Genomic DNA, 26,330 nt, shown 5'->3' with positions numbered 1-26,330 from the left:
TCCCTTGGGAAATAAGAGCCAGCCTCGCAGAGAGTATTTGCTCAATATTATTTGTTTTTCTGCACAAACATATATCGGTGCCCCTTAACATGACTGTAGGGAGACAGAAAAACATTCCAGAGGCAAAAATCAAGGCGACACAGAGGAGACGGGAGGAGGCCTTCGCAAAAGGCGCATTGGCCAAGGAACACAAGTCCAGAGCACAGTCCATGTCAGGCACTGCTCCTGGGGGCCTCCCCCACATCCCAGCCCCCCCCTTTCTCATCGCTTGGCAGGGTTGGCCGGAAGAGCAAAAGCAGGCGAGGCGTTGGAAAAGGAGACCTCGACAACATCCAGCCCTCGGTGGCTGCTTCAGGCACGGGCACCGCTGCCCCCCCTTGAGATCGCCTCCCCCGGCAGCGCTTTGGATGCAGGAGACCCCCAAATCGTTCACAGTGTGGAGAGGGAAGGAGCATCAGGCCAGGTGGAGTAGTGAGGCAGGTCACTGCGGCACACCGTCGATGGGGCATCCGGCATTGCATAGGAGCTCAGGGCATGGTGCGCCACACAGGCCCTTTCTACCCTCCGAGGCTGGGTCACTGCTCAGCTCAAGAGCCGTCTTCAGCGAGACATCATCCTGACAAACTCTGTAGACAAGGGAGGAGGGCAGAGAGACAATGCTCCTAGATCAGAGTTTCCCAAAGTTGGCCATGTTAAGATGTGTGGACTTCAACTCCCAGAATTTCCCGGCCAGCTTTGCAGTTGAAGACCACACATCTTAACATGGTCAACTTTGGGAAACACTGATTTAAATCTCATTGCCGATTCATATTTACAGGCAGTTTTCCAGAAACAGAGACTATTTCTGTAAAGGAATTTAGGAGAAGGGTATGAGAGAACCATCCAAAGAAAACTTGGGAAAGCGTTTATGTGCTCAGACATAGAAGGAAGCAGGGAAGAGAAACTCAAAATGGTGGACCTGGACTTTGTTTAGTACAAGAAGGGACAGACAAAAACTTGAGCAGCCTTTCAAGATGGATGCCAGACAGGCCAGGTCAAGAAATGGGGGAGGTGGGGGGAATCCCAGAAATTCATGCATCTATTGCACTGGTTTGATTATAGCTGCCCAACAAAATGGACTCTGGATGGGGGAAGAGAGCTGATGTTGCGATGACACAACGTGCAATCTCGGAGCTCCAAGATTGCAGTCAACACTTTTGCCACTGGACGGTGCATCTGGACCTAAACCATCCCAAAGAGATGGTGACAGGGAAGAGTACGTCTTGCTGATCTCAGAGGCACCGCAAAGTCCCTGATTGAGCCAAGAGAATCTCTTCTTGCCGGCGACATAAGCACAGCCCCAAGCTGTTGAAGTTGGGACAGCTCTGCAACAGGAGGAAGTGGAAAGAGAAAGTGTGTTCATCTGGTGAGGAAATCTTATTTTTATAAAAGACTGCCCAAAAAAGATTGAAGCTAAACTAAACTGGTAAAGAAAAGAAAATAAGCGCCGAAATTAAGCATTATTGGACAGTGTGTTATCCTTTTTATTTACTTGTTCCTATGGGTGGACGTTTTGTAAACATTTTGCTACTTTTTAAAGTGAAAGTATCGGTTTTTCTTCTTCTATTTCTTTTTTACCTATGGATTAAATCCTTTTCTTTAGTTCTACATTACTAGTTGGGATGGATTTTTTTCTTTTATTTTGTTCATTTAAGAATTTTGTATCTTCTAAGCCTGAAACATAAAGAAGATATAAAAGGAATATAAAGTGGGTAGTAACCTCAGAGGGAAAAGAAGTTATACTGCCACTTGGAGGTTGAGTCCTGGAAACATTGCTTTTTCTTTTTCTCTTTGATCATTTTGACCTTGTACTTCAAAGGCTTCAGCTTGTTTATAGAAGAGATAAGGAGAAGAGCATGGGTTGTTTATACAGGTGCTCTTTGGATGCTCTTTGGTAGCTGGAAAGAAGTGAAAACAAAACCTTGTTTTAAACTAGAGTGGCAGTGTTTACTAACTGGAAGGATGGCACAACACCAAAAAGAAACCATAACATTACAACAGATTATGTTTGAAATGCAAAAAATATTAGAAACAACAGAGAGAGTTGAGAAGAGATTGAAAATATTGAAAATATAAATTGTAATGTGGTAAAACCTGATGGAAAAATGGAAGATATCCAGCAAATGGAAAAAAGTGGAGGTTAGAGTTCTAAAAACCCAAGGGAAAAATGAACAAAGAGGCAAGATAATTGTGGATATGACAGTGAACTGGGTGTGGTTGGAGATGGAAAGAGTGGAACATGGAAAGGGAAGATAGATAGAAAGGCGCTCTATTCCAGATTTCAAGGTATAGAAGAAAAAAGAGAAGAATTGATGGACTTAAGGAGATAAATTTTGACAAAAGCACTACTCATAACCAAAGATAAGCTGATTAAAGAAGCTGATGGAGGGTCTTGAGATTTTACAAGATATGTAACAAGTAACAAATTGCGAACAGAAGTCCACACAAATTTGATTAAGGAAATAACCAGAAGACTAATTCCACAAATGGCAAAAGAAATAGGATTACACTATTACTAGAAAGACACTGGTTGAGATATGAAAAACTAATAACAAAACACTAGTTAAAGTTAGTTAAAATTAGAGCATTATGTTAAAAATGAAGTGATAATGGATAAAGTTAGGTAAATAATTGATAATGATAACAATGTATACATATGTATTGGTTTGATAAGAGGAAATTTGGTATAAATTTTAAATGGTGAAAAAAGGGGAAAAAGTAAGATAAACTTAGTCAAACTATTGTTAAATAAATGACTGCTAATGATAACAATGTAATATTTGTGTCGACATGATAAAAGGGAAATTGGATATAAATCGTAAACAGTGATTAAGAAAATTTTATTATCAAACAATTAATTTTTATTTTGAATGTGTTATAAAGATATAATGTTGTTGGATGATATTGAAAATAGATAATGGAATGCCATTATGTGGTTTTGTTTTAAACTTTGGAATATTTGTTATAAAGGGACGTTATAAAACAACTATAGTCATATGAAGGATGAGGTATGATGATTGTAATATATATAAATATATCTGATGTAAAATATATAACTTGATATGAATCATAGGTGATGACGGTGGAAGGGATGCACGAAAGTTCTTTGTAACCAATTGACACACTTTTACAATTTGTAATGGAAGATGTTTTTATGGTGTTTGTTGTGTCTTGTTTGTTTGTGTTTATTCAAAAATAAAAACAATTTTATTTAAAAAATGGACTCTGGATGTCCAATGTATTTGCAAATAATTAAAAAAAGAGTATACAAATTAATGGATGCTTCTTTACTATTGTGAGGTATGGGATTAAATAACAGAATCTTGAAAGCCTGTTCAGGTATCTCGTTGTTCTTTCTTGTACTAGCTTGAGCTTCTCCTGCTTCCTTCTGTCTCGTGGTTTCATCCAACTTTCACCTAAATAGCCTTCCTTTCCTTCCTTTCCTCCCTTCCCCTTTCCTTCCTTTCTCCCTCCCTCCTTCCCTTCCTTCTACTCTCTCCCTTCCTTTTCCCTTCAATAGCGTTTTTCATACATTCTCCAAATTTAGCTCACAATTTCTTCAATTGCTCAGCCCCAATTTCCTAACAGTGAGAACAATGAACCAGATGTGACTAATGAACAACTCCCAGAAGTTGTGAATGCTCCAACACTGGAAGTTTTTAAGAAGAGACTGGACAACCATTTGTCTGGAATGGTAGAGGGTTCCTGCCTGAGCAGAGGTTGGACTAGCAGACCTCCAAGGTGCCTTCCAACTCTGTGATTCTATATCCTGTGTAATTAGATATGATGCTGGGGGGGATGGGAAATCTGCCATTTTTTATTTTTTGCTTTCTAAATAAAATGTCCATTTTAAATTACTTAATTTAAGAATGATTTTATGTTCATGATCAGTGACTCTGGGAGTCATTTCAAGAAGGTGGGCTGGAAATGCCACAAGGAACTGCATGAGCAGGTCAGAAGACCTCTGAAGAGTGTTTCCACGGGGGGGGGGGGAGGGCTTTAGCTGCCTTTCTGGGCCAGCAAAGGCCATTTTTTTCAGGCTCAGCTGCCCAAATCATAAATGGCAGAACATCCATGTTTGTGCCAAGAGACCCATTGAGTTGGGGGTGGAAAGAAACCCTGTCCCCCAGCTCCTTGCTCTGAGTCTCCCCCATCCCTCGGCTGCAACAGGTACAGAAGCCTCTTAACAGCCAGGCCAGATTCCTTTTCTAACCTACTAAAGTCAGGGTGAAGGGTGGGAGCTGGCCAGAGGCCCCTTTCTCCTCTCCGTTAGAGCTGGGGGGCAGTGTGTGTGTGTGCAGATCATCCCAGCCATTTTCACAGCAGCTGGCTGAGGTCAGTCGTGAGAGGAATTGTGAGGTGTGTAGACCCATGCTGAGCCTTTATTGAGTGCCTCTTAAGAGCCTCTACATGCTGTAGTAAACAAGCTACAGGAAAGAAACCTTCCCCAAGCAGCCACGTCTCCCAGCCAGCTCCGTGGCTGCTTCCCTCCCCGTGGACAGGCCCTCCCTCCCTCCCTCGCTCCACTTACCTTCAAAGTCCACTCGCCCGTCTCCGTTCAGGTCAACGTCCTGTATGATGTCCTCTATGTCTCGGTGTCCCACCTGCTGTCCGAGAAGCTTCCTCATAGCTTCTCGCAGTTCGTTGGTGCTGATTTCTCCGTCTCCGTTGGTGTCAAACTGCACAAAGCACACCAGGAGAAACCACAGAGTTGGTGGTTCCCTGAAGGCTTTCCGTGGCCCACTCAAAGCTACGCCTCCACCCAACCGAGCCCACCGCAACGGTGACCACACTTGGTTTTACACCTCCCGCTTTCCCTTGAAAGCCATTGGCCAATAGCTACATTAAATGCAATTCCATGCAAGTGTGAGCTGCACTTGCAATTCACAAGAAGAACCGAGACAAGGCCATTCCCAGGGGAGGGAATAGGAGGGAATTCTTCTTCTCTTCAGAGCGGCAGCTGGAAAGCAGGGCTGCGTAGTTCTTCAGATGCCATCTCCAGAAAGTGCTTCGGTGTGTGCAGGAGAGTGAACCTGACACCTGTCTCCAGTAATTTCTCTCAACCCCCTCTTCTCAAGGGCGGCAGACAGGTGCATCTCGCATCTTCCACCACGTGCCACAAAGCATTTTTTTTTTTTTTGAGATTCAATCCGAAGCACACCTAGTCCAACTAGGGAGGAAGCAGCAACGGGGGAGAAAAGAAGGAGAATAGCAGCACCAGCAGCATCTCCATCATGTCCAGTAAGAAAAAACCACCATCAAGAGAATTGGGGAAAGAGACTTTTGGGCCGCCCCAAGAAGAAAGCAGAACAACACAAGCCTCCCTCCAGGAGGAAGATGGTTTCTCACCTCCCTGAAGGCATCCCGCAGCTCCTTCACCCCAATCATGTCGGCCGTCTCTGCCAGCAGCTTGGGTCCCATCAGTTCCACAAAGTCATCAAAGTCTACATGGCACCCACTGAGGATACAAGGAGGGAGAATCTCTTACAGCTGAGCCCCCCATCCGAACCCAGACTCCGGGCCGCACCGCCTGGATGCTACGGGATGTGCACAAGTAGCCCCACATGGGGTGGAGGAAAAACAGCATGCGCTGGGGGGGGGACTCCATGCATCTTGGCCTGTGCCTAAAGGGGCACAGAAACAATTGACGTCTCAAAAGGAGAAGACCACCCATCCAGCCAGGTCCGCCCGCCCACCCACCTATCCTCTGCCCCACTGTTTTGCAACTGCTGGAAGAGGCCTCGGAGTCTGCATGTACAGAAGAAAATAAGTATTTTCAAATGTCCTACTGAAACAAAGTGTGCAAATATGAGGCTTGTTATGAATTCATGTCAGGATGTCACAGCACAAATGTGCACTTAAAATAAACTCATGAGCTATAGACCTGAAATTGCAAGGATCTGCTGTTTCCCATGATTATATTTTCCAATCTGAATTTCCTAATTTAAATAGACTCGGCATCCTTTTTCCTGCACCCTTTTAGGCAACCAACATTCTCAGCACACCAGTTCAGCAGGATAAATTGAGATCGAAGTACGTCCGCTGCTTGGCATGGAATAAATCAAGCAGCTCTGAGTTCAGACTGACTCATGACCAGAAATATTCCCAGGATGGTAACATTTACGGCTGTGAACCACACAAGGAACCCTGGATGGCCTCCCTGGAGAAAGAGTGGAAAATATTTTTCTCCAGTGAGCTTGGAAACAGCCTCATAATACTTGGAAAACAGCCAGAGCAATATTTCTCAACCTTGGCAACTTTAAAGCTTTGACTCCCAGAATTTCCCAGCCTCCCATGAATTCTGGGAGTTGAAGTCCACACATCTTAAAGCTGCCAAGGTTGAGAAACCGCCAGCTAAAAATTGTCTACAGCAGGGGTCTTCAAACGTGGCAACTTTAAGACTTGTGGACTTCAACTCCCAGAATTTTCCAGCCAACTGGCTGGAAATTCTGGGAGTTGAAGTCCACAAGTCTTAAAGTTGCCACGTTTGGACCTCTGGTCTACAGCACTGGTTGCTTTTTTTTATAGCTGATCCTGAACCATCGTTAAAGTTTTCAAGAAAAGGTTTGACAACCATTTGTCCAAGATGGTATGAAGAGCACTGCCCTGAGCAGGGGTTGGAATAGAAGACCTCCAAGTTCCCTTCCAGCCCCCTTAACTCTATGCTTGGTATAAAAGAGCTGCTAACAGGACAGAGTGCAGGGCTTGATGAGCAAGAGGGCATAAATGGCAAAGGCCATTGACTGGGGGAGGAGTAGACGGGCTCAGCTTTGAAGCTCAGGTTTATACATGCATGCAGATTAGATTAGCAGAGTTGGAAGGGACCTTGTAGGTCATCTAGTCCAACTCCCTGCCCAAACAGGAGACCCCTCACCATTTCTGACAGATGGCAGTCCAGTCTCCTCTTGAAAGCTTCTAGGGATGAAGGTCCCACAACTTCCGAAGGCAACTTCTCTTCCATGGGTTGATGGTTCCTATTGTCAGAAAATTCCTTATTTCTAGATTGAATGTCTCCTTGTCCGGTTTCCATCCATTGTTCCTTGTCTGGCCTTGAAAAGTGCTTTGGAAAACAGCTTGACCCCCTCCTCTCTGGGGCAGCCCTTCAAATACTGGAAGTCTGCTCTCCTGTCTCCCCTGGTCCTTCTCTTCACTAGACCAGCCATGCCCAGTTCCTGCAACTGTTCATTGAATGTTTTAGGCTCCAGTCCCCTCATCATCCTGATTGTTCTTCTCTGCACTCTTCCTAGAGTCTCAACATCTTTTATATACATGTGTGTGAGCTTTGCACACACACGCACAAGCACACACACAGAGGCAAGCACAGCCACAGTCTGGGGACCACTGCAGCTCTTAGCACAGGATTCCTTTTTCTTTTTACATTTCAAGGTAGCAACCTGACCAGACATGCACAAGTGTCACTTTCTCCTTTTTCATAACCTCCAAAGAGTTGCTTCTTTCCCAAAACAAAGCGATCCTTCCTCTCAACTGAGGCATCTGGTGGTTCGAGGCGATAGCAGGTCCCTGATTAAGTCGGCCTCCGACTCTCCCGCTGCACTGCTGCTGCTGCTGCTGCTGCTGCTAATTCATTGCAGAATAATTGTTGCTGCCCTCAGAGGAGGAAAGGGCGAGACCAGAACTGAATCGCTTTGCCAGGCCAACTGGAACTGATTTCAACCAACGGAGCCTGGTTTCCGTGCCCCCAGCAAGGCAGCCCTGGAGGAAAGGGTGCAGCAAAGTGCGAAGGCAGATTACGCATGCGGGAGTCACATTCTCCTCTCCAACTGGCCTTGTGATGGGAACTATGCTTGGGGGACAATCCTTCTGCTTGCCTTGCTCTGAGCGAGCAGGAGGATGTGCGAGACGCTGAGCAGAGCCCTTCCCTACCTTCATTCCCAACTGGCGCCCCCCCCCCAAACTGCAAGGGGCTCCTCTGCCCCGCCCCTTCAGGGTGGGAGCCAAGGAGAAGCCCCCTGGGCGTCCTTTGCTCCAGCAGATTGAGTGAGGGGAGCCAGGCTGCCCCTCTCCAGGTCAGCTCTTGAGGTCTTAAAACCACCTTCTCCCGCTTTCTCCACTCTCAAGAAGCTTCTCTCAATGCTGAAGATGTGTGGACTTCAATTCCCAGAATTCCCAGTCAGCATTAATGGAGACTTCAACTCCCAGAATGCTGGCTGGGAAATTCAGGCATTGAAGCCCACACCTTCCAGTTTGAGAAACATGGGTCTGTGGATACAAAAAAATCAGAGGAAACTGGTAACAATTTCCCTTACTTAACAGGTTTTATCAAAATAAGCTCACTGTTGCTCTTTGGTTGCCCTGTGTTCTCCTTAAAATGTAGATAAAATAATAATAGCCACAATAATAATAACAACAGATACAATGCCATTACGGCACCTCAGGTTCTGCAGAAGAACTATTGTGTATGAAAGCCAGCTATTGTGTATGAAAACCATTATTGTGCTGTTAATAATAATAATAATAATAATAATAATAATAATAATAATAATAAAAAAGACGAAACAAGAATACAGAAAAGATGTGATAAAATCAAGAATGGAGAGTTGGCAGAACAAAGCACTGCATAGCAATTTCTGGAAAAAATAAAAGATAAAGTGGACAGTGAACAACTTGGTTATGGTTAACAACAGGTACATTAAAGAAAGAAACAGAGTCACTAATCCTGGCTGCGCAAGAACAAGCTATCCGCACAAATGCCATTAAGGCCAAAATCGAAAATCCTCTGATGATGCCAAATGCAGACTTTGCAAAGAAGCTGATGAAACTGTTGATCACATACTCAGCTGCTGTAAAAAAATCGCGCAGACTGATTATAAATTGCGGCACAATTCAGTAGCACAAATGATCCATTGGAATTTGTGCAAAAATTATAATATTAAACAGCAACAAACTGGTGGGAACATCAGCCTGAAAAAGTCACCGAAATCAGATGGTCAAGATCTTGTGGGATTTCCGTATACAAACCGACAAAATACTGGCGCATAATACACCAGACATCACACTGGTTGAGAAAAATAAGGTCACAATCATAGACATCGCAATACCAGGTGATAGCAGGGTCGCCGAGAAGGAACATGAAAAAATCGCAAGATACCAGGACTTAAAAATCGAAATTCAACGACTATGGCACAAACCAGCAGTGGTAATTCCAGTGGTAATTGGCACACTGGGTGCTATTCCAAAAGCACTGGAATTACATTTAAAACAGTTAAAAATTGACAAAATCACCATCAGTCAAATGCAAAAAGCCGCACTGCTTGGATCTGCACGCATATTAAGAAAATACGTTACGACGTCCTAGGCCCCTGGGTGGGGCCCGACTAGTAACCAATGCCAAATCCGGTGAAACAACTGGCCGCTGTGATACAATTGTATAATAATAATAATAATAATGAAATGAATGAAATAATAAATGAAATGCCCAATGGCCAATAATTAAATGCAAAGAAAATGAAGCCTACAAATACTTAGGCATTCTGCAGCTGGATAACATCAAGCATGGAGAAGTAAAAAACTATTGTCAGGCAAGAGTACACCAACAGAGTTAGGAAAATTTTGAAATCTAAATTGAATGGTGGAAATACAATCAAGGCCATAAATACCTGGGCAATACCAGTTATAAGATACACAGCTGGTATAGTTAACTGGACACAAGCTGATTTGGACATTTTGGACCGAAAAACCAGGAAACTAATGACAATGCACTACAGTTTACATCCACGTGGTGATACTGATAGACTGTACCTGCCCCGAAAATCAGGTGGCAGAGGATTATTACAAGTGAAGCAAACAGTTGAAGAAGAAAACATGCACTGGCTGATTATTTAAAAGAAAGTCAAGATGAAACTGTTGATCACATACTCAGCTGCTGTAAAAAAATCACGCAGACTGATTATAAATTGCGGCACAATTCAGTAGCACAATGATCCATTGGAATTTGTGCAAAAATTATAATATTAAAACAGCAACAACTGGTGGGAACATCAGCCTGAAAAAGTCACCGAAAATCAGATGGTCAAGATCTTGTGGGATTTCTGCATACAAACAGACAAAATACTGGCTCATAATACACCAGACATCACACTGGTTGAGAAAAATAAGGTTACAATCATAGACATCGCAATACCACGTGATAGCAGGGTCGCCGAGAAGGAACATGAAAAAATCGCAAAATACCAGGACTTAAAAATCGAAATTCAACGACTATGGCACAAATCAGCAGTGTAATTCCAGTGGTAATTGGCACACTGGGTGCTATTCCAAAAGCACTGGAATTACATTTAAAACAGTTAAAAATTGACAAAATCACCATCAGTCAAATGCAAAAAGCCGCACTGCTTGGATCTGCACGCATATTACGAAAATACGTTACGACGTCCTAGGCCCCTGGGTGGGGCCCGACTAATAACCAATGCCAAATCCGGTGAAACAACTGGCCGCTGTGATACAATTGTATAATAATAATAATAATAATAACCGCCCTACTTGGAACAGCTTATATCATCCGATGTTACCTTAACAGTTCCTAGGTCCTTGGTTAGGACTCGAGCTGTTGAGCTACCAGCCAGCCCCAAAGGCTGTGAATCTCACCAGATTAACCACTAATAACAACAACCACAACCACAACAACAACAACAACAACAACAACAACTAGAAAAAATAATAAAACTAGAAAAATAATGAAATATCGTGACCTGGCCATCGAAACTACACGGCTATGGATGAAAACATATGACAGTGATGCCCATTGTCATTGGGGCACTTGGTACCATGTCCAAGAATTGTATAAAATACATCAAGAAATCGCAGCTTCCTGCAATAACTGCAAAAAACTGCACTACTCGGAACATCTTATATTTTAAGAAGGTACTTGGTTGATACCTAGGATGCTGGTAGCAACCCGTATCAACCATTAGCACCAGTCACTGGCATTTGTAATGCATTTTTGAATGTTCAGTGGCTGAGTTTCATGTTTAATGAATAAAGTATATAATAATAATAAGTTGTTACCTTAACAGTTCCTAGGTCCTTGGTTAGGAGTTGAGCTGTTGAACTACCAACCAGCACCAAAGGCTGTGAATCTCACAAAGATTAACATCCTCTGACTTAATGCATAATAAGTCAAGGAATTAACTTCAGCCAAGTACACTCGATAAATTCGCAAGATATTAAAGTCCCAATTGAATGGAGGTAACATCATAAAAGCCATAAATACCTGGGCTATACCTGTGATTCGAAACTCTGCAGGAATAATTGACTGGACCCAGATTGAGTTGGACAATTTGGACAGAAAAACAAGGAAGCTTATGACAATGAATCATGCTTTGCACCCTAAAAGTGATGTTGACCGATTATATCTACCAAGAGCGGAGGGTGGTGGAGGACTCCTACAAGTAAAACAGTCTGTGGAAGAAGAAAAAACACAGGTTGAATGATTACATCCAGAAAAGTGAAGAACCAATGATTAAGGAAGTAAATAAAGGAGGCCTTTTAAAGACAACTAAGTCAAAAGCTGAATATAAGAAAGAAGTAATTGAGAAGCGAGCTGAAAATTGGAAAAACAAGCTATACATAGCCAATACTTGAAAAGTATTGAAGGCAAACTGACCAAAAGCTAACTTGGAACTGGTTAAGATCAGGAGCACTGAAAAAAGAAACAGAAGGCTTTATTTTGGCAGCTCAAGAACAAGCCTTAGCCACAAACTGCATGAAGGCAAAAATTCAACTTGTTACCACCAACAGCAAATGTTGCCTCTGTAATGAGAAAGACGAGACAGTCGACCACTTGATCAGTGGGTGCAGCAAAATTTCACAAACTAACTACCTACAACGCCATGGCCGCATTGCTAAGATGATTCACTGGAAATTGTGCCAAAAGTTTGGATTTGAGTACAGCAAAAACCACTGGAAACATCAGGTTGAGAAGGTTTAGAGAATGAGAAAGTCAAGATCTTGTGAGACTTCAGAATCCAGACTGACAGGCACTTGGCCCACAACACACCTGACATAACAATAGTTGAAAAGATAAAAGTATGGTTCATTGACATTGCAATACCTGGTTATGCGCGAATTGAAGATAAACAGCAAGAAAAAAATCACAAAGTACCAGGACTTGCAAATCAAAGTTGAGCTACTGTGAAAAAAAGAAATCGTGTGTAGTCCCAATTGTAATTGGAGCCCTTGGAGCAATATTTAAATGGCTACCTCGCTATCTGGAAATTTTAAATTTATCAGATTTGAACATTCTGATTTTACAAAAAACCACCCTACTTGGGACAGCTTATATCCTCCGACGTTACCTTAACAATTCCTAGGTCCTTGGTTAGGACTCGAGCAGTTGAGCTACCAACCAGCCCCAAAGGCTGTAAATCTCACCAAAGAGTAACATAATCATCATCATCATCATCATCATCATCATCATCATCATCATCATCAGTCAATGCAAAAAGCCGCACTGCTTAGATCTGCACGCATATTACGAAAAATACGTTACGACGTCCTAGGCCCCTGGGTGGGGCCCGACTAGTAACCAATGCCAAATCCGGCAAAACAACTGGCCGCTGTGATACAATTGTATAATAATAATTATTATTAGTATTACTATTATTATTATTATTATTATTATTACAAAATAATTACAAAAGGCATTTGACTCACTGCCACATAGTTGGATCATAAAATGCTTAGAAACAAACTGGCATTAGCAAAAATATTACATCCTTTACTGAAAAGGCGATGAAACAATGGAGAACTGAGTTGGCAGTAGGGAATGAGATCTACGGAATGGTTAATATCAAGTGAGGAATTTCCAGGGTGATTCACTTTCACCTCTTCTCTTCATCATCGCAATGATCCCACTATCAGTAATCTTAAAAAAATGAAATTAGGCTACCAAACAGCCAAAGAAGCTGAAAAAATTTCGCAATTTACTATATATGGATGATTTGAAACTCTATGCAAAGTCAGAAATAGAAATCCAATCATTGACAAACACAGTCCGAGTATTCAGCACCGATATTTCAATGCAGTTTGGCATGAAAAATGCGCCACTGTATCCAAAAAAAGGGGGGCAAAAATCACTGCATGTGAGGGAATTGAAATGCCCAATGGCCAACTAATTAATGCAACGAAAATGAAGCCTACAAATACTTAGGCATTCTGCAGTTGGATAACATCAAGCATGGAGAAGTAAAAAACTATTGTCAGGCGAGAGTACACCAACAGAGTTAGGAAAATTTTGAAATCTAAATTGAATGGTGGAAATACAATCAAGGCCATAAATACCTGGGCAATACCAGTTATAAGATACACAGCTGGTATAGTTAACTGGACACAAGCTGATTTGGACATTTTGGACCGAAAAAACCAGGAAACTAATGACAATGCACTACAGTTTACATCCATGTGGTGATACTGATAGATTATACCTGCCCCAAAAATCAGGTGGCAGAGGATTATTACAAGTGAAGCAAACAGTTGAAGAAGAAAAACATGCACTGGCTGATTATTTAAAAGAAAGTCAGAAACATCTATTAATCGAAGTAAAGAACAAAATCTACTGAAGGCCCAACAGACGAAACAAGAATACAGAAAAAGATGTGATAAAATCAAGAATGGAGAGTTGGCAGAACAAAGCACTGCATAGCCAATTTCTGGAAAAAATAAAAGATAAAGTGGACAGTGAACAAACTTGGTTATGGTAACAACAGGTACATTAAAGAAAGAAACAGAGTCACTAATCCTGGCTGCGCAAGAACAAGCTATCTGCACAAATGCCATTAAGGCCAAATCGAAAAATCCTCTGATGATGCCAATGCAGACTTTGCAAAGAAGCTGATGAAACTGTTGATCACATACTCAGCTGCTGTAAAAAAATCACGCAGACTGATTATAAATTGCGGCACAATTCAGTAGCACAAATGATCCATTGGAATTTGTGCAAAAATTATAATATTAAAACAGCAACCAAACTGGTGGGAACATCAGCCTGAAAAAGTCACCGAAAATCAGATGGTCAAGATCTTGTGGGATTTCTGCATACAAACGGACAAAATACTGGCTCATAATACACCAGACATCACACTGGTTGAGGAAAAATAAGGTTACAATCATAGACATCACAATACCACGTGATAGCAGGGTCGCCGAGAAGGAACATGAAAAATCGCAAAATACCAGGACTTAAAAATCGAAATTCAACGACTATGGCACAATCAGCAGTGTAATTCCAGTGGTAATTGGCACACTGGGTGCTATTCCAAAAGCACTGGAATTACATTTAAAACAGTTAAAAATTGACAAATCACATCAGTCAAATGCAAAAAGCCGCACTGCTTGGATCTGCATGCATATTATGAAATACGTTACGATGTCCTAGGCCCCTGGGTGGGGCCCGACTAGTAACCAATGCCAAATCCGGCGAAACAACTGGCCGCTGCGATACAATTGTATAATAATAATAATAATATGGTCCCAGAATTGAGCACAGAACTTGTGGTAGGTCTACCAGTGAAATCAAATGTAAAGCATTCCTTTCCCTGGGTTCAAAATGACAGTTTGAGGGAAGCTGCCTAAATTCACAGAGTGTGTGATGGTACCTAAACTGGAACAGGGGACTTTGGGCTTCTGCACACTGCAAGAATTAAAGTGCCTTCATGTTCCTCACGGAAACCAGTTCATTGCATTAAGCCTGCATAGGAAATTTGGAACAATTAACTTGGTTTTGGGTTGAGGGCATTGTGTGAAGCAAGCCAGAGAGAGTCCTTGGCCAAAGCAATCCTCCCATCTTTGCAGAAACGGTTGAGCTGGTTCCAGGAAAGAACCATGAAGATGCACAATGAGGACAACCGCCCCACCCTGAGGTACAGGGGAGTGGATGACAGGAGACCCTCCGAGAGGAAACGGGGGGCCTTGTGGAGCAACAGGCTGACTCTCTCCTCCTTGGGATGGCTGAGCTTTCAGGCATGCAGATCCCACCGGTGGCCATGCAGGGATCATGCCTGGCACAAGGCAGGTTGGGGTTCTACTTGGGCAAGGAAGCAGGCAAAGGGGGAGCAGGAGGACAGGGCCAGAGCGGGGGAAAGCATCCAGGAGAGGTGGGGGGTGGGCAGCACACACGCAGACCCCGGCAGCAGGCAGGTGGGTGACTGCCACTCACAGTTCATGTTGATCTGCTGCGACAGTTCGATCAGCTCCATCTCGGTGGGCATGTAACCCATGGTCCGCATGCAGTTGCCCAGGTCTCGGCAGTTGATGTAGCCATCTCGGTCTCGGTCAAACTCTTTGAAGGCTTCTCTCAGCTCTGTGGGGGCAAATCCAGGTAAGGGAGGGGCCTGTGGAAGGGGATAGGTCTTTCGCCCTTGCCTCTTGCAAAGCCTTGGCCCTGGAGGGTCTCTCATCTAGGGTCCTGGGAGGGGCTCTCTGCCCCCCCCAATGGCCGGAGTTGAGCAGTGCCTGGGAAGCAGCATGCAACACTGAGTGACGATCCCCCCTCCCCACACCTCAAAGGTCTTTTTAGTCACTTCTGGTGCCCCCAAAGCGCTAAAGGCCTGACTGTCAGTGGAGATTCTCCATCCTCCATGTCCTGGTTTGTCCCAAAGACGCTTTTCCAAAAGGCAACTGGACTTTCTTGGATTTTCTTTGAAAACCTTTTGCTTCTCATCTAAGAGGTTTCTTTATTTCTAACCAACTGGTGGAGGATGGGAGGATTTCTATTCTTTGCAGTTGCCTTATTCTTAGCACTCGCAGAGTCAGTCATCATGCTAAGACGCAAAACATTTTTCAAAGGAAAAATAATCCCAAGAAAGTCCAGTGTTTTTTTGGGAAAAGCACCTTTGGAGTGAAGCCACATAGGATTCCACTCAAAGCATCTCAGAGGATCATGGTTTAAACTAGCAGTCCCCCATCCCCTGACTGTGGCAAAGACACCGGCACAAGTCCCATAGGCCATGAGTTCCAGTGGACACAAGTCCCGTAGGCCACAAGTTTCAATACATGTCTTTGGGAACGAAGTTCCCTGCCGGTTCTGGCCAGTCACCTATCTTCTGGGTCAGTAAGGTAGCTGGGGTAAGGACAGTTGGTATTTCAGGATCCAAAAACTCTGGAACCAAGGCTTGAGTCGATGATAGCTGCCCCCTCTACCACGAGGGTGGTGTGTGAAGCTCCACTTGTGAGAGCAGTGGGCACCCATACACAGCCATTCCCCCTCTCCCACCCTTCCCAGCCAGGCTGCCGTGCCAGAAAGGTGGGGACCTGGTTTAAACGAAGAAGCTCTCCAAAACTCACCTAGTGTCTCTGGACTCTCCCCCAGGCAGGGACTGAGCGTTCTTTGGATCACAGGTCACTTTTAGTGGATCCAGAGTCCCAGATCCTCATTCTGGCACCCCAGCCAGATGCTTCCCTGCTGTCGATTCAAATGCCCACTTCCAAATCAATCTGCCACCCAAACATGTTTCTCCAGTTTTCACACTTCTTGGAATGTATGTAAGGTTGCAAGTTTTCACACAAAATATAATCTAATCTGTGTACGTTTGTGAGTGGGAAATATAAAGGAGAACCGCTTGTAAAGATAGATTGGTAGATCAGTGAAAAAGAGAGCGAGAGAGAGAGACAACATGCATAAATGCATGTGAATTTTTATGACTTTTGTTTTTAAAGTTGTCAGTTGCTGGAGAAGTGGGAGAGAACTAAAGATTGAAAAAAATGAGAACGGAGACTCTGACATGAATGGGCTTCTTTCCCTTTCACAGTCCTCTAAACCAGGAGTCTCCACACTTGGCAACTTTAAGACTTGTGGGTGGGGAAATCTGGGAATTGAAGTCCACAAGGCTTAGCTGCCCAGTGTGGAGCCCCCACCCACCCACTCTAAAACAGTAGAAGTAAAAGAGGAAAGCCTCTCACCGTCAATTTCTTCTGGACGCAGCTCTCTGTCCTGCAGGGGGAAAATTCCTGTGGTTAAAACCGGCTCTTCCTCAGAGTATACAGTGAGTGCACTGACACGGGAAGTGAGGAAAAGGCATGAGGGGCCATGGGGAGGTCATCGGGTCCAGAAGATACTCTGGCCAAGAGCCTTTGCAGCCAAAGGTTCCTGTGTCTCCTCCATGTAATTCAGGGGCACCTGAAGAAAAGGCCTCCCTGCCAAGGACAGAGGATGGTCGATGGTAGAAGGGTGGGTGGGGAGGGAGAGCCCCTTTCTTGGGTGAGGGGTTGGACTGGAAGATCTCCAGGTTCCCTTCCAACTCAGTTATTCTGTGCCGTTACTCTTCTTTCTATGAATACGTGTCACCATCCCATGAAGGCCAAGGAAAGTTTGGAATTCTAAGGATCTCCTGTCACAGGGAGGAGCTAGAGACCTCCAAACCCCCTTCCAATCCCTTATTGTACCTTCCCTGTTCCTTCCGCCCTGTTTCAGCTGCAGGCCTCCCGCCCTCCCTCCTGCTGGTCCAGGGAAGCAGGATGGCCAGCCTTAGCCCAGAGGTGCATCTCTGGTGTCCAACAGGAAGGGATACTGGGGGGTGCAAAGGAGGAGGGGTCAACAAAGCTATGAAGCAGCCAAGATGGACCTTGTGTTGCAGAGGTGGAGGCTGGGGAGGGAAGGAAGGAGGGGAGCAGAAGAGAAACTCTGTGTGCTGCCATGAAGGGAAGCAAACCCAGCTGGAAATGCGCGGCTTAAGGCGGAAACTCTCTTCTTCCATAGATGCTGCTGGCTTCCAGGCAGTAGGTCCTTCCCAGCCCTCCCCCTTCCAATCTCCTTGTCCACCCACCATGCTTCTGCCCAGGGCCTGGGCTGGTTCCAAAGGGAGTAGACAGTAAAGCCCCTCCCCATCCCCCCATCTTCTTTCCAGATGCCCCCTCCCCTTTCTTTTGCCAGGCTGGGGGGATGAGCAGGAGGGGCTGCCAGGAGAGAAGGCCGCTTTCCTTACTTATGGGCAATCTCTGTGGGAGATCCGTTGCAGCCATTGACTAGTTTGGGGGAAGGATCCCTCAAGGATGCGGAGAGCAATAAGAAGCAGCAACAGGAATCGTTAACCAGAGAGCTGGAGCTGAACCCAGAAAGATGCCTGGCAGAGCAGTTGAGAGGAGCGGTGGGACGGGCGGGGTGTTAAATAACTTTTAGGGTGCCCTGAGGAGAGCTCTGGAGAAGGATGATCCCCTAACAGGCATCCTGGTGTAATCGTGGGCTTGCAATGTTCTGGGTGGGGGGAACGACACATAGGAGACGGCCCAAGTGTCAGCCTTTTCTCCCACCTGCCGCTCCACCAGCCCCCAAGCGGCCCCTCTTGACAGTCTCCTCCACCTGAGCTCAGGGTGGCATCGCTTTCCATGCTCCTCCTGCTGTTCAGGTCTCCGTGTTGTGCCCCTGCAACTAAGGGGTGTTCAGAGCATAGGAATCTCCCCGAGCACGGCAAGGGCAGGCAGGGGAGGAGGAGGAGGAGAGGTCTGGGGGTTTTGCTTCCAGCCCTGGGTGCAGGCGATTCTGTGCCCCCTGCAGGCAGCCTGAACCAAGCGGGTGCTGTGACTTACATACCGGCTGCCTGTTCTCTGCGAATCCCTTCCTCAGGAAGATGCAGGCTGGGCCCAGCAGGTTGTGCATCACCGCGCAGTTCTGGGCCAGCACCATGAGGGAACCCTGGCTCTGGCCCTCGCCGGCCGACGGCCCCTCCTCACTCAGCTGGACCGCCTTATAGCAGGCCTTCTCCTCCTGGTGGATCTTCTTGGCCAGTTCAGCAGCAAGCAAACAACACAACAGAGGAAGTTACCTCTCTGCGCCTCCGGGCTCAGGTGGGCACCCCGAGACCCCCTGCCCTCCCCTGCAACCCCTTGAAGTGGCACAGCCTTCTCCGCCAAGGATGCTTTCAGAGGGCTGGCTGTGGGGTTCTAGGAGACAAGCTCTGCATGCGGCCAGGTCTTTCAGGTGCAGTGTCCTAACTCCCAGGCACCTGGTCCCTGGCTACCCTTCCACAATCTTTCCTGATGCTCTGCAGTTTGGCCTGGGTGTAAGCGGACAAAACTCACATTCACTTCAAAGAGGGGATACAAGTTTACATGTCTTTGTAAACCACTTAGAGCAGAGGTCTTCAAACTTGGCAACTTTAAGACTTTAAGACTTCCCCAGCCAAGCAAAAGTCCACAAGTCTTAAAGTTGACAAGGTTGGAGAGCCCTGCTCTAGAGCAGTGTTTTTCAACCATGGCTGCTTTAAGATGTGTGGACTTCAACTCCCAGAATTCCCCAAGCAGCATGGCTGGCTGGGGAATTCTGGGAGTTGAAGTGCACACATCTTAAAGTGGTCCCAGTTGAGAAACATTGGTCTGGAGCCTTCACCTGCCCCCTCTCTGCAATGTGGGGAGTCTGCCCATTTGATTCTCATCAGAAAAGCCTTCCAGGGGGCCCAGACCATCATCCCTGCTGCGGGAAAAGACCTGTTGTCGCGATGGAGGTCACGTCTCGCCTTGTTTTCACAGACTGTGCCAAAGACCCCCGTGGGGACGGACTTCTGCACCAAGCCAGAAAATGCAAACCTTTTGCGGCTCTGCTCCCTTCCCACTTCCATAAAAGGGCCCTTCCTGAATCTGTTCTCGGACCCACTTACTGAGCCCTTTCATTAGTGCTGCACTCCGTGCATGCTCAGAAAACCTTGCCATTCACTCATATTTCTGCTGTGGAGGTTTTAGTTCAAGGCAAATGGCTTGTGCAAAGGAGAAATGGGAACCCTTCCCCTCTGGAAAGTTCAGAGGGTCCCTGTGCAACATGGGAGCCTTGCATTCTATGTAGAGGGCTGACCCCACATGCAGCTGTCTGTCGATTTTGTGTATGACATACAGAGACACAGACGAAAATTCAGCAGCAGCAGCCAACTGTGACCTGGTATAGCTCCACAGGAGACGGCTGCATCCTGGGTTTTAACCCACTGGATGCAGCACAGCCCCTCCCTAGTCAGCCTCCCGCTCTGGGGACAAGACCCATTCCCCCTGCCTCCCCCCCCCCAATCTGGGACAGAGCTTCTGCAATAGGCCTTCTGGGCTCCAGCTGGAATCCTGTCTGAGTCCTTCCAGGCCCAACAGAGAGTCAGTGGCTCACACCTTATATAGTCATGTGCCCCCTCCTCAACCTCTGGCAGAAATGTTCCTTCCCGACATTCCCATGCAGCTATAAAAAGCAGTGGTGCTCACAAGGACCTCTGCATTCGGTGCAATAAACATTTGCCATCCTATGGCTAATTTCATGAGAAGCCGAGAGCGTTTCCCCCCTCAAAGTTCCTCGGGCCCCATTTGAGAGCAGCTGTGAAGAAGCTGCCACCCCATCACCCTGCATGGCAGAATCCTTCCTGGCAGGGCTGAGAAGATGGACTCAGGGGGCACCTGCACCGCCACGTGGACTGGCAACGAAGATTTATGGCAGGACACACACCCTGCCTGATGGGGCGGCCGTTTGATCTGTCCAGAATGCCGCCTGAATGGACCTGCTTGGTCAGCTGCTGCTGGCACTGGGGGCGGGGCAACAGCAGCTTCCAGAACCAAGATGCCTCCACGAAATAAAGTGGGCACTGTTTCCCAATAATAGGTCACCCTCCCCAGAACAATTGGGCAGCCCAAGGTGAGCGACTGGAGGGAATTTCTGGCATGGGCAGAGGTCCACACCCAGCTGGACCCAAGACCTTTTTGAAGAGGACAGCCTGGACCTAGGAGGTCTCAATCCTGTGGAGGGGCTCCTTGCGGTTGAGGGTAGATGGGCTGACCTGCAGCATACTTGGTCATGGGAAGGGGCAGCCAGGGGCATGGCTGGCTGGGGAATTCTGGGAGTTGAAATCCACAAGTTTTAAAGTTGCCAAGTTTGGAGAAGGCCCTGTTCTATGCTGGAGCCTTCAACTCCACCGATGCTTTTCTAAGGACTCACAACAGCATCTTCTGTTGTGAAGGGAAGGGCACAGTACCAAAATAATCACCCACCACCAATTTCCACTGAGAAACCCATGGTTTCTCAGCCTCCCCGGCCCTGATCACACACAAAAATCACTCATCCCTGGGTGACTTAATACTGCAGACCAAACTTAGTATAGTGACCAGTTCTGGTGGGCTCAATACAAAAAGGAATGAGAGAGCCAAGAAAAGCAACAAAGATGGTGAGAGTCTTGGGAGATAAACTTTATGGAGGATGGGCAAAGGAATACAGTATAGCAGAGTTGGAAGGGACTTTGGAGGTCTTCTAGTCCAACCCCCTACTCAGGCAGGAAATGATATGCCATTGCAGACCAATGGTTGTCCAATCTCTTCTTAAAAAACCTCCAGTGATGGAGCAGCCACAGTTGGGTGAGTTTAGCCTCAAGAACAGCAGGTGAAGGGGAAACAGGCTGGCAACCTTGCAATACATGAAGGGATGTCACAGACAAGAGAGGCTGGGTTTGTTCTGGAGAGGGTGAAGACAGAGGACAAGAGATGATGGACGGAAGCTTTACAGATCCATACTTGAAATAAGGAGGAACTTCCCGACTCCCAGACTCTGGAGCAGAGGAAGAACTGGCCTCCTAGTGCTATGGAGGCTCCATCACTGGAGGCTTTCAAATAAAAGCTGGACAGCCATTTCTCTGGAGTCGTCCCAGGCTTTCTGCCCAAGGCAGGGTGAAACTGCGAGACTCCCAAGGTGCCCTTCCAACCCAAGATTCTACGCTTCTCTCCTTTGCTCCGTTGAATTCACCGGAACTCACAGGTGGGGTGGTCTGTGCTTTTGTTACAGCTCTCATAACATTCAAGAGATTTGGTGTGGGTGGTTGAGGCAGCAGTCTGAGGTGGTGAGTTCTAGTCCCACCGTGGGCATGAAGTCAGTTGGGGGGCCTTGGGCCGGTCACTCTCTCTCAACCCTGGGAAGCAGGCGATGGAAAACCACTTCTGAAAACTTGCCAAGAAAAGTGTAGAAACTACTATACAGGTAGTCCTCTGCTTATGGCCACAATTGAACCCAACAAAACTGAACATACCACACCCCTCAATCAACTGGTCTTCTTCCCTTTCTTTCTTCCCCATCCAACCCTCTCCTGGTCTCCTCTGTGAAGCCAAAAGCACCGGGTCCGTCTCTGGGCACTGCCAAGCAAGATTTCCAAACTGCAGTGTGGCAGATGCTGCCCAAGGCTGCGCATTTTGAAGACCTGGGTGCCACCAAACAGAGGCTTCCCTCTCATGAACAGGAGCCCCAATGAGACCTAGCTCCCTGATCAGGCTGTATGTTTGCACAGACATCCTTGGGGGTACCCTTAAGGCTTCTGGGAGAGGGTGGGGGCAGGATGTGAAGGAAGAGACAATTAGAGTTTATGTTTAGAATCCTAAATTATATTTATCCTCTTTTGGAGCATAATCTCTCAAGCTAATTCTTTCTGAAACTTTATCTTGGGTGGCTCAGAAGGAGGGCAGAGAAATCAAAAGCCCTGAAATTGAGTTAAAGCCCCAGCCAATAAACCTAGTTAGGGTGCTGTATCAGCAGAGCTGAAGGTGATCATAATGTACCAGAATAAGTACACCACAGATTCCTCAGCCTCCTTCAAAGGGTGCCTGTCCTGGCACTGGAGCCAACTCTCCCAATCATCTCTCTTGATTTGAGATTCAGCTGGAGGGACCGGAGCATCGGCCAGAAAGACCTCCAGCCACCCCCACCCCCCAACCTCACCCCTATCCTATTGGACCATAGGTAAGGTAAAGGTAAAGGTTCCCCTTGCACATATGCGCTGGTCGTCCCTGACTCTAGGGAGTGGTGCTCATCTCCGTGTTCAAAGCTGAAGAGCCAACACTGTCCGAAGACATCTCCGTGATCATGTGGCCGGCATGACTAACGCTGTTCCCTTCCCACCAAAGGTGGTTCCTATTTTTCTACTTGCATTTTTACGTGCTTTCGAACTGCTAGTTGGCAGAAGCTGGGACAAATCACGGGAGCTCTCTCTGTTATGTGGTGCAAGGGATTTCGAACCGTCAAACTACTGACCTTTCTGATCAACAAGCTCAGTGTCTTAGCCCACTGAGCCACTGCGTCCATAGAGACTCATTTAAGCCCTTCTCCTTAAGGCCTATTGGATATTCAGTAGAAGACTCCCTCTTCCTCCCTTCAAGGAAGCTCTGCAGGGACATGTGCCTTCCCACCCACCCTCAGAGCCATGATGGAGACCCCAACTCAATATCAACGTCCTCTTAACTCTCTCTGTCTCACACACAAACAGACAAACCACACACACACACACACACACACACAACCCCTGCATGGACAGAGATACGTAGAGCAATATGCCCTTGATGGCGTGCACACATAATAAACCGCTTGTTCCAGATTCTCAGCTCCTCCTTGTTCCGACCAGCAGAACCTCTAACGAACAGGAAGAGGGGCAGAAGTGGGCTCTGGTCAGCATATGTCCGGGGTGGGGAAATGCCCCATAACCGGAGAGGAGTGTTGGGATGCCCAAGGAACATTGGTCATAATACTTTGCTATTACATACACACATGCACTCTTCATGGGCACCACATACATTTGTGCCTGGACATGTTCGCTTTCCTCTATAACTCTTGCTGTCCAAGCCTGGTATCTTCAAGGATCACGCTCTGCAGGCCCACGGGAGAGGGGGGGGCAGGGGGGGCTTTTCCTACCTGTCTTCGAGAGTCCCCAACTGTGCAAGAGCAAGGGGACTATTTCTCCTTGCAGGGGACATCCCAATTCTGGATTCCACTGAAGGATATCAGAACAGCAAGTTTCTAGGGAGCTCTGATGACTCATTCATTCATCCAATTATCCTTAGCTTGGATAGACTGGATAGTTTTCCTTTCCTTGGTGCTCTTTGCATAGAATAGATGATGTTCACCAATGCAGGACAGGGAAGCAGCTTGAGAAGCTGTTTGTCTGCACAGCGGCCTCGATTTTAATAAATAAATAAATAAATACAAAGTGCCCAAGCAAAAGGTCTGATCCACAGGGGACCGGGGACCCATAAACCCTGTGCCCATAAAGTTGAGATGCTGGTTCAGGATGGAGCGATGTAATGGGCAGAGGTTCAGTCCTGTTGCTTTGACTGCCATCTTGGCTTTTTAATCCCTCTGAGGAGCCCTGATCCAGGCCAAATACCCTTTCAGAAACTGGTACCTCCATTCAAAGCTTTCTCCCCATTTCAGGGGGGGAGGGCCTTTGGTGAAAATCAGCAAATCAATATGTGCGCCTGTATATTGCTGAGTTTCTCGGTTAAGCATCTCAGTAGCTAAATGATTTCTTGCCATGGAGGTGCCAGGAAAACCTAAGGGCATCATCAAGCTCCATAATGCAGCTAAAGGTACAAATTACCAAGTACCATTTTGGCTGGAATTCTGGAACTGCCATCCTAAAGGATCATCAGATGCAGTTAGCAAAACTTCAGGAAAGCCACAAGCCCCCCTGTAAAGCTGCAACTGAAAACCGCCAGTTCATACAAACAATTTAGAAACCGTTTGGAGCATACAATCTATCAAGGAAGCTAGAGATAGAGATCGAGACTTTATTTGTATGCGCCCTTTTCCCTGGGGGGACCTCAGGGCGGCTCACAGTTCAGGGGGAAGGGAGGACAAACACATAGGACATACATCGTTAAAAGCCCAACATTCATACAATTCGGGTGGGGTTAAGGTCTTTGCCCCAGGCCTGTCGGGACAGCCAGGTTTTTAAGGGCTATGCGGAAGGTCTGGCGGGTGGTGAGGGTACGGATCTCCACGGGGAGTTCGTTCCAAGGGTCGGAGTACCACTGAGAAGGCTCTCCTCCGGGTAGTTGCCAGTCCACATTGACCGGCTGATGGAACTCGGAGGAGGCCTAATCTATGGGATCTAATTGGTCGAGTGGGGTAATTGGCAGTAGGCGGTCTCTCAAGCTCCACAGAAAACCGAGCAAAATATTGATCTCCCATGGAAAAAATTCTTTCTCAGCAAACTTCCTTGAGTAGGAGATGTTTACACTCACTCACTCATCTGGAACACGCCCAGAAAAAAAAGGGGGGGGGGCAGGGAGGAAGGAAGGGGAAGTTCCTTCAAGTACTTTAAATGGAAACGTATCTTTCTTCTTTTTCCCCTCTTTACAACACTTTTCCCGCACATAAACTCCTAGCAGTGGATTGTGAGAAGAGAAACGCAATCATTGGGGGTATTAAATAGCGATGCAACTGTGTGCCCAAACCCTGGCACGGCGATCTCGGTCTTATTTCCTTCTGTGCCTGGCACCAGGGAGCTATACACCCCTGCCAAAGTCCTGCTTACGGCCCTTCAGCTGCCGGCGTTGCGAAAACTATGGCCAGACTCTGGCGCCTATGGGGAGGGGGCTTCACCCTCCCCAAAGAGGTTCTCCTTTAGCAGCCGCCTTCCCACTTGGGGCGGCCCCGCCAGACCCGCAATTCCAGCAGAGTCAACCGGAGCGAGCGTCCGCTAATCCCCCAAGCCCCGTGGCAAAACTCACCATCACACGACCACCTGCCTCGGGATACGAGTCTGCGTGGCTGGAGCCCTCTCCCCCGCCCCGGCGCAAGAGGCTGCTTTGGCCTCTGCCCGAGCCCCACGTGCCCGCCTCTGCCAGTCTTCTCCCCCTGTCCCCTGCCGCGGTGGGTTGGGCTGTGGGAAGGGGCCCCGCCGCGCTGTGGGACCTACCTTCCGCGAGAGGCTCCTCAGCGGAGACTTCACGCAGTTGCCCATCCCGGAGGCGGCCTTCACGGCTCAGGCAGGGCAGCCGGCAGCCGAGCCCATCGGAGCAAAGGGCGCCCCCGGTCACCCCCGAGCCCTCTGGCTGCCGCGGGCGGGGCCTCTCCCTCCCACCCTCCCTTCCCTCCCTCCCACCGTCCCCTCTGCCTTCCTCCCAACTTTCTCCACCAAGAAGGGAAAGCGGCGAAGGCGAGGGTGGGAGGGAGGAAGGGGAGAGGACGAGATGAATTATCTAATCTACCTCGGTTAAAGCCCGATCCCTCCTCCCCTCCCTCGTCCCCCCCCCCCCTCGTTTGACAGCCAGGGAGCCGCTCCTGGCTCTGAACGGGAGCGGAGCTTAAGGGCCAAAGCGCCCCCCCGCCCCATTTGCCTCCCCAGGAACGGGCTTCTCTCTGCCTCCCGGTTCGCCGCCGAGCAAGGGGCTTCCGGGCGGAGGGAAAGCCGCCCCTTCCCGAAAAGGAGCCCCGTGCGGGGAGGCAGGTTGGCTCCTTCGGGCAGCGAGCGGGTCCCGGCGGGGAAGTCAAGAGTTGTCGCCCGCTCAGCCTTCCGACGTTCAGGTGTGCCCGGGCACTTGAGGGGGAAGCAACCGGTGAAGAG

At 47.2% G+C, this 26,330-nt stretch overlaps 1 protein-coding gene across 2 annotated transcripts; it reads right to left on the bottom strand.

Moving 5' to 3' along the window:
• Window positions 1-48: 48 nt before the first annotated feature.
• CABP1 (calcium binding protein 1) lies at window positions 49-25,822 on the bottom strand. Of its 2 annotated transcripts, none has more exons than XM_032228888.1 (7): window positions 25,683-25,822; window positions 18,581-18,766; window positions 16,954-16,984; window positions 15,208-15,355; window positions 5,389-5,497; window positions 4,571-4,718; window positions 49-626 (listed from the first exon to the last, which is right to left on the bottom strand). In XM_032228888.1, exons 1-7 carry the CDS (start codon window positions 25,725-25,727, stop codon window positions 601-603), a joined length of 693 nt encoding a protein of 230 aa, XP_032084779.1. In that variant the 5' UTR covers window positions 25,728-25,822; the 3' UTR covers window positions 49-600. The 2 variants fall into 2 exon arrangements, with proteins under 2 accessions (XP_032084779.1, XP_032084780.1); XM_032228889.1 differs by having other exon boundaries at window positions 18,581-18,763.
• Window positions 25,823-26,330: the final 508 nt, after the last annotated feature.

This window comes from Thamnophis elegans, chromosome 13 (genome assembly GCF_009769535.1).
Source record: "Thamnophis elegans isolate rThaEle1 chromosome 13, rThaEle1.pri, whole genome shotgun sequence".
In the NCBI taxonomy this organism is placed as follows: Eukaryota; Metazoa; Chordata; class Lepidosauria; order Squamata; family Colubridae; genus Thamnophis; species Thamnophis elegans.
The sequence above is the reverse complement of the archived record's forward strand: the minus strand, read 5'-3'. Positions and strand labels throughout refer to the sequence as shown.

What these genes read in the sequence shown, in the direction of transcription:
- CABP1 (XM_032228888.1), bottom strand. Translation starts at nt 25,727, where the DNA reads ATGGGCAACTGCGTGAAGTCTCCGCTGAGGAGCCTCTCGCGGAAG. An exon ending in CAGATCAACATGAACTGTGA is followed by an intron (nt 5,498 to 15,207) that starts GTGGCAGTCACC and finishes TTGTATCCTCAG; the next exon opens with TGGGTGCCATGTAGACTTTG. An exon ending in CGGGCGAGTGGACTTTGAAG is followed by an intron (nt 627 to 4,570) that starts GTAAGTGGAGCG and finishes CCTTGTCTACAG; the next exon opens with AGTTTGTCAGGATGATGTCT.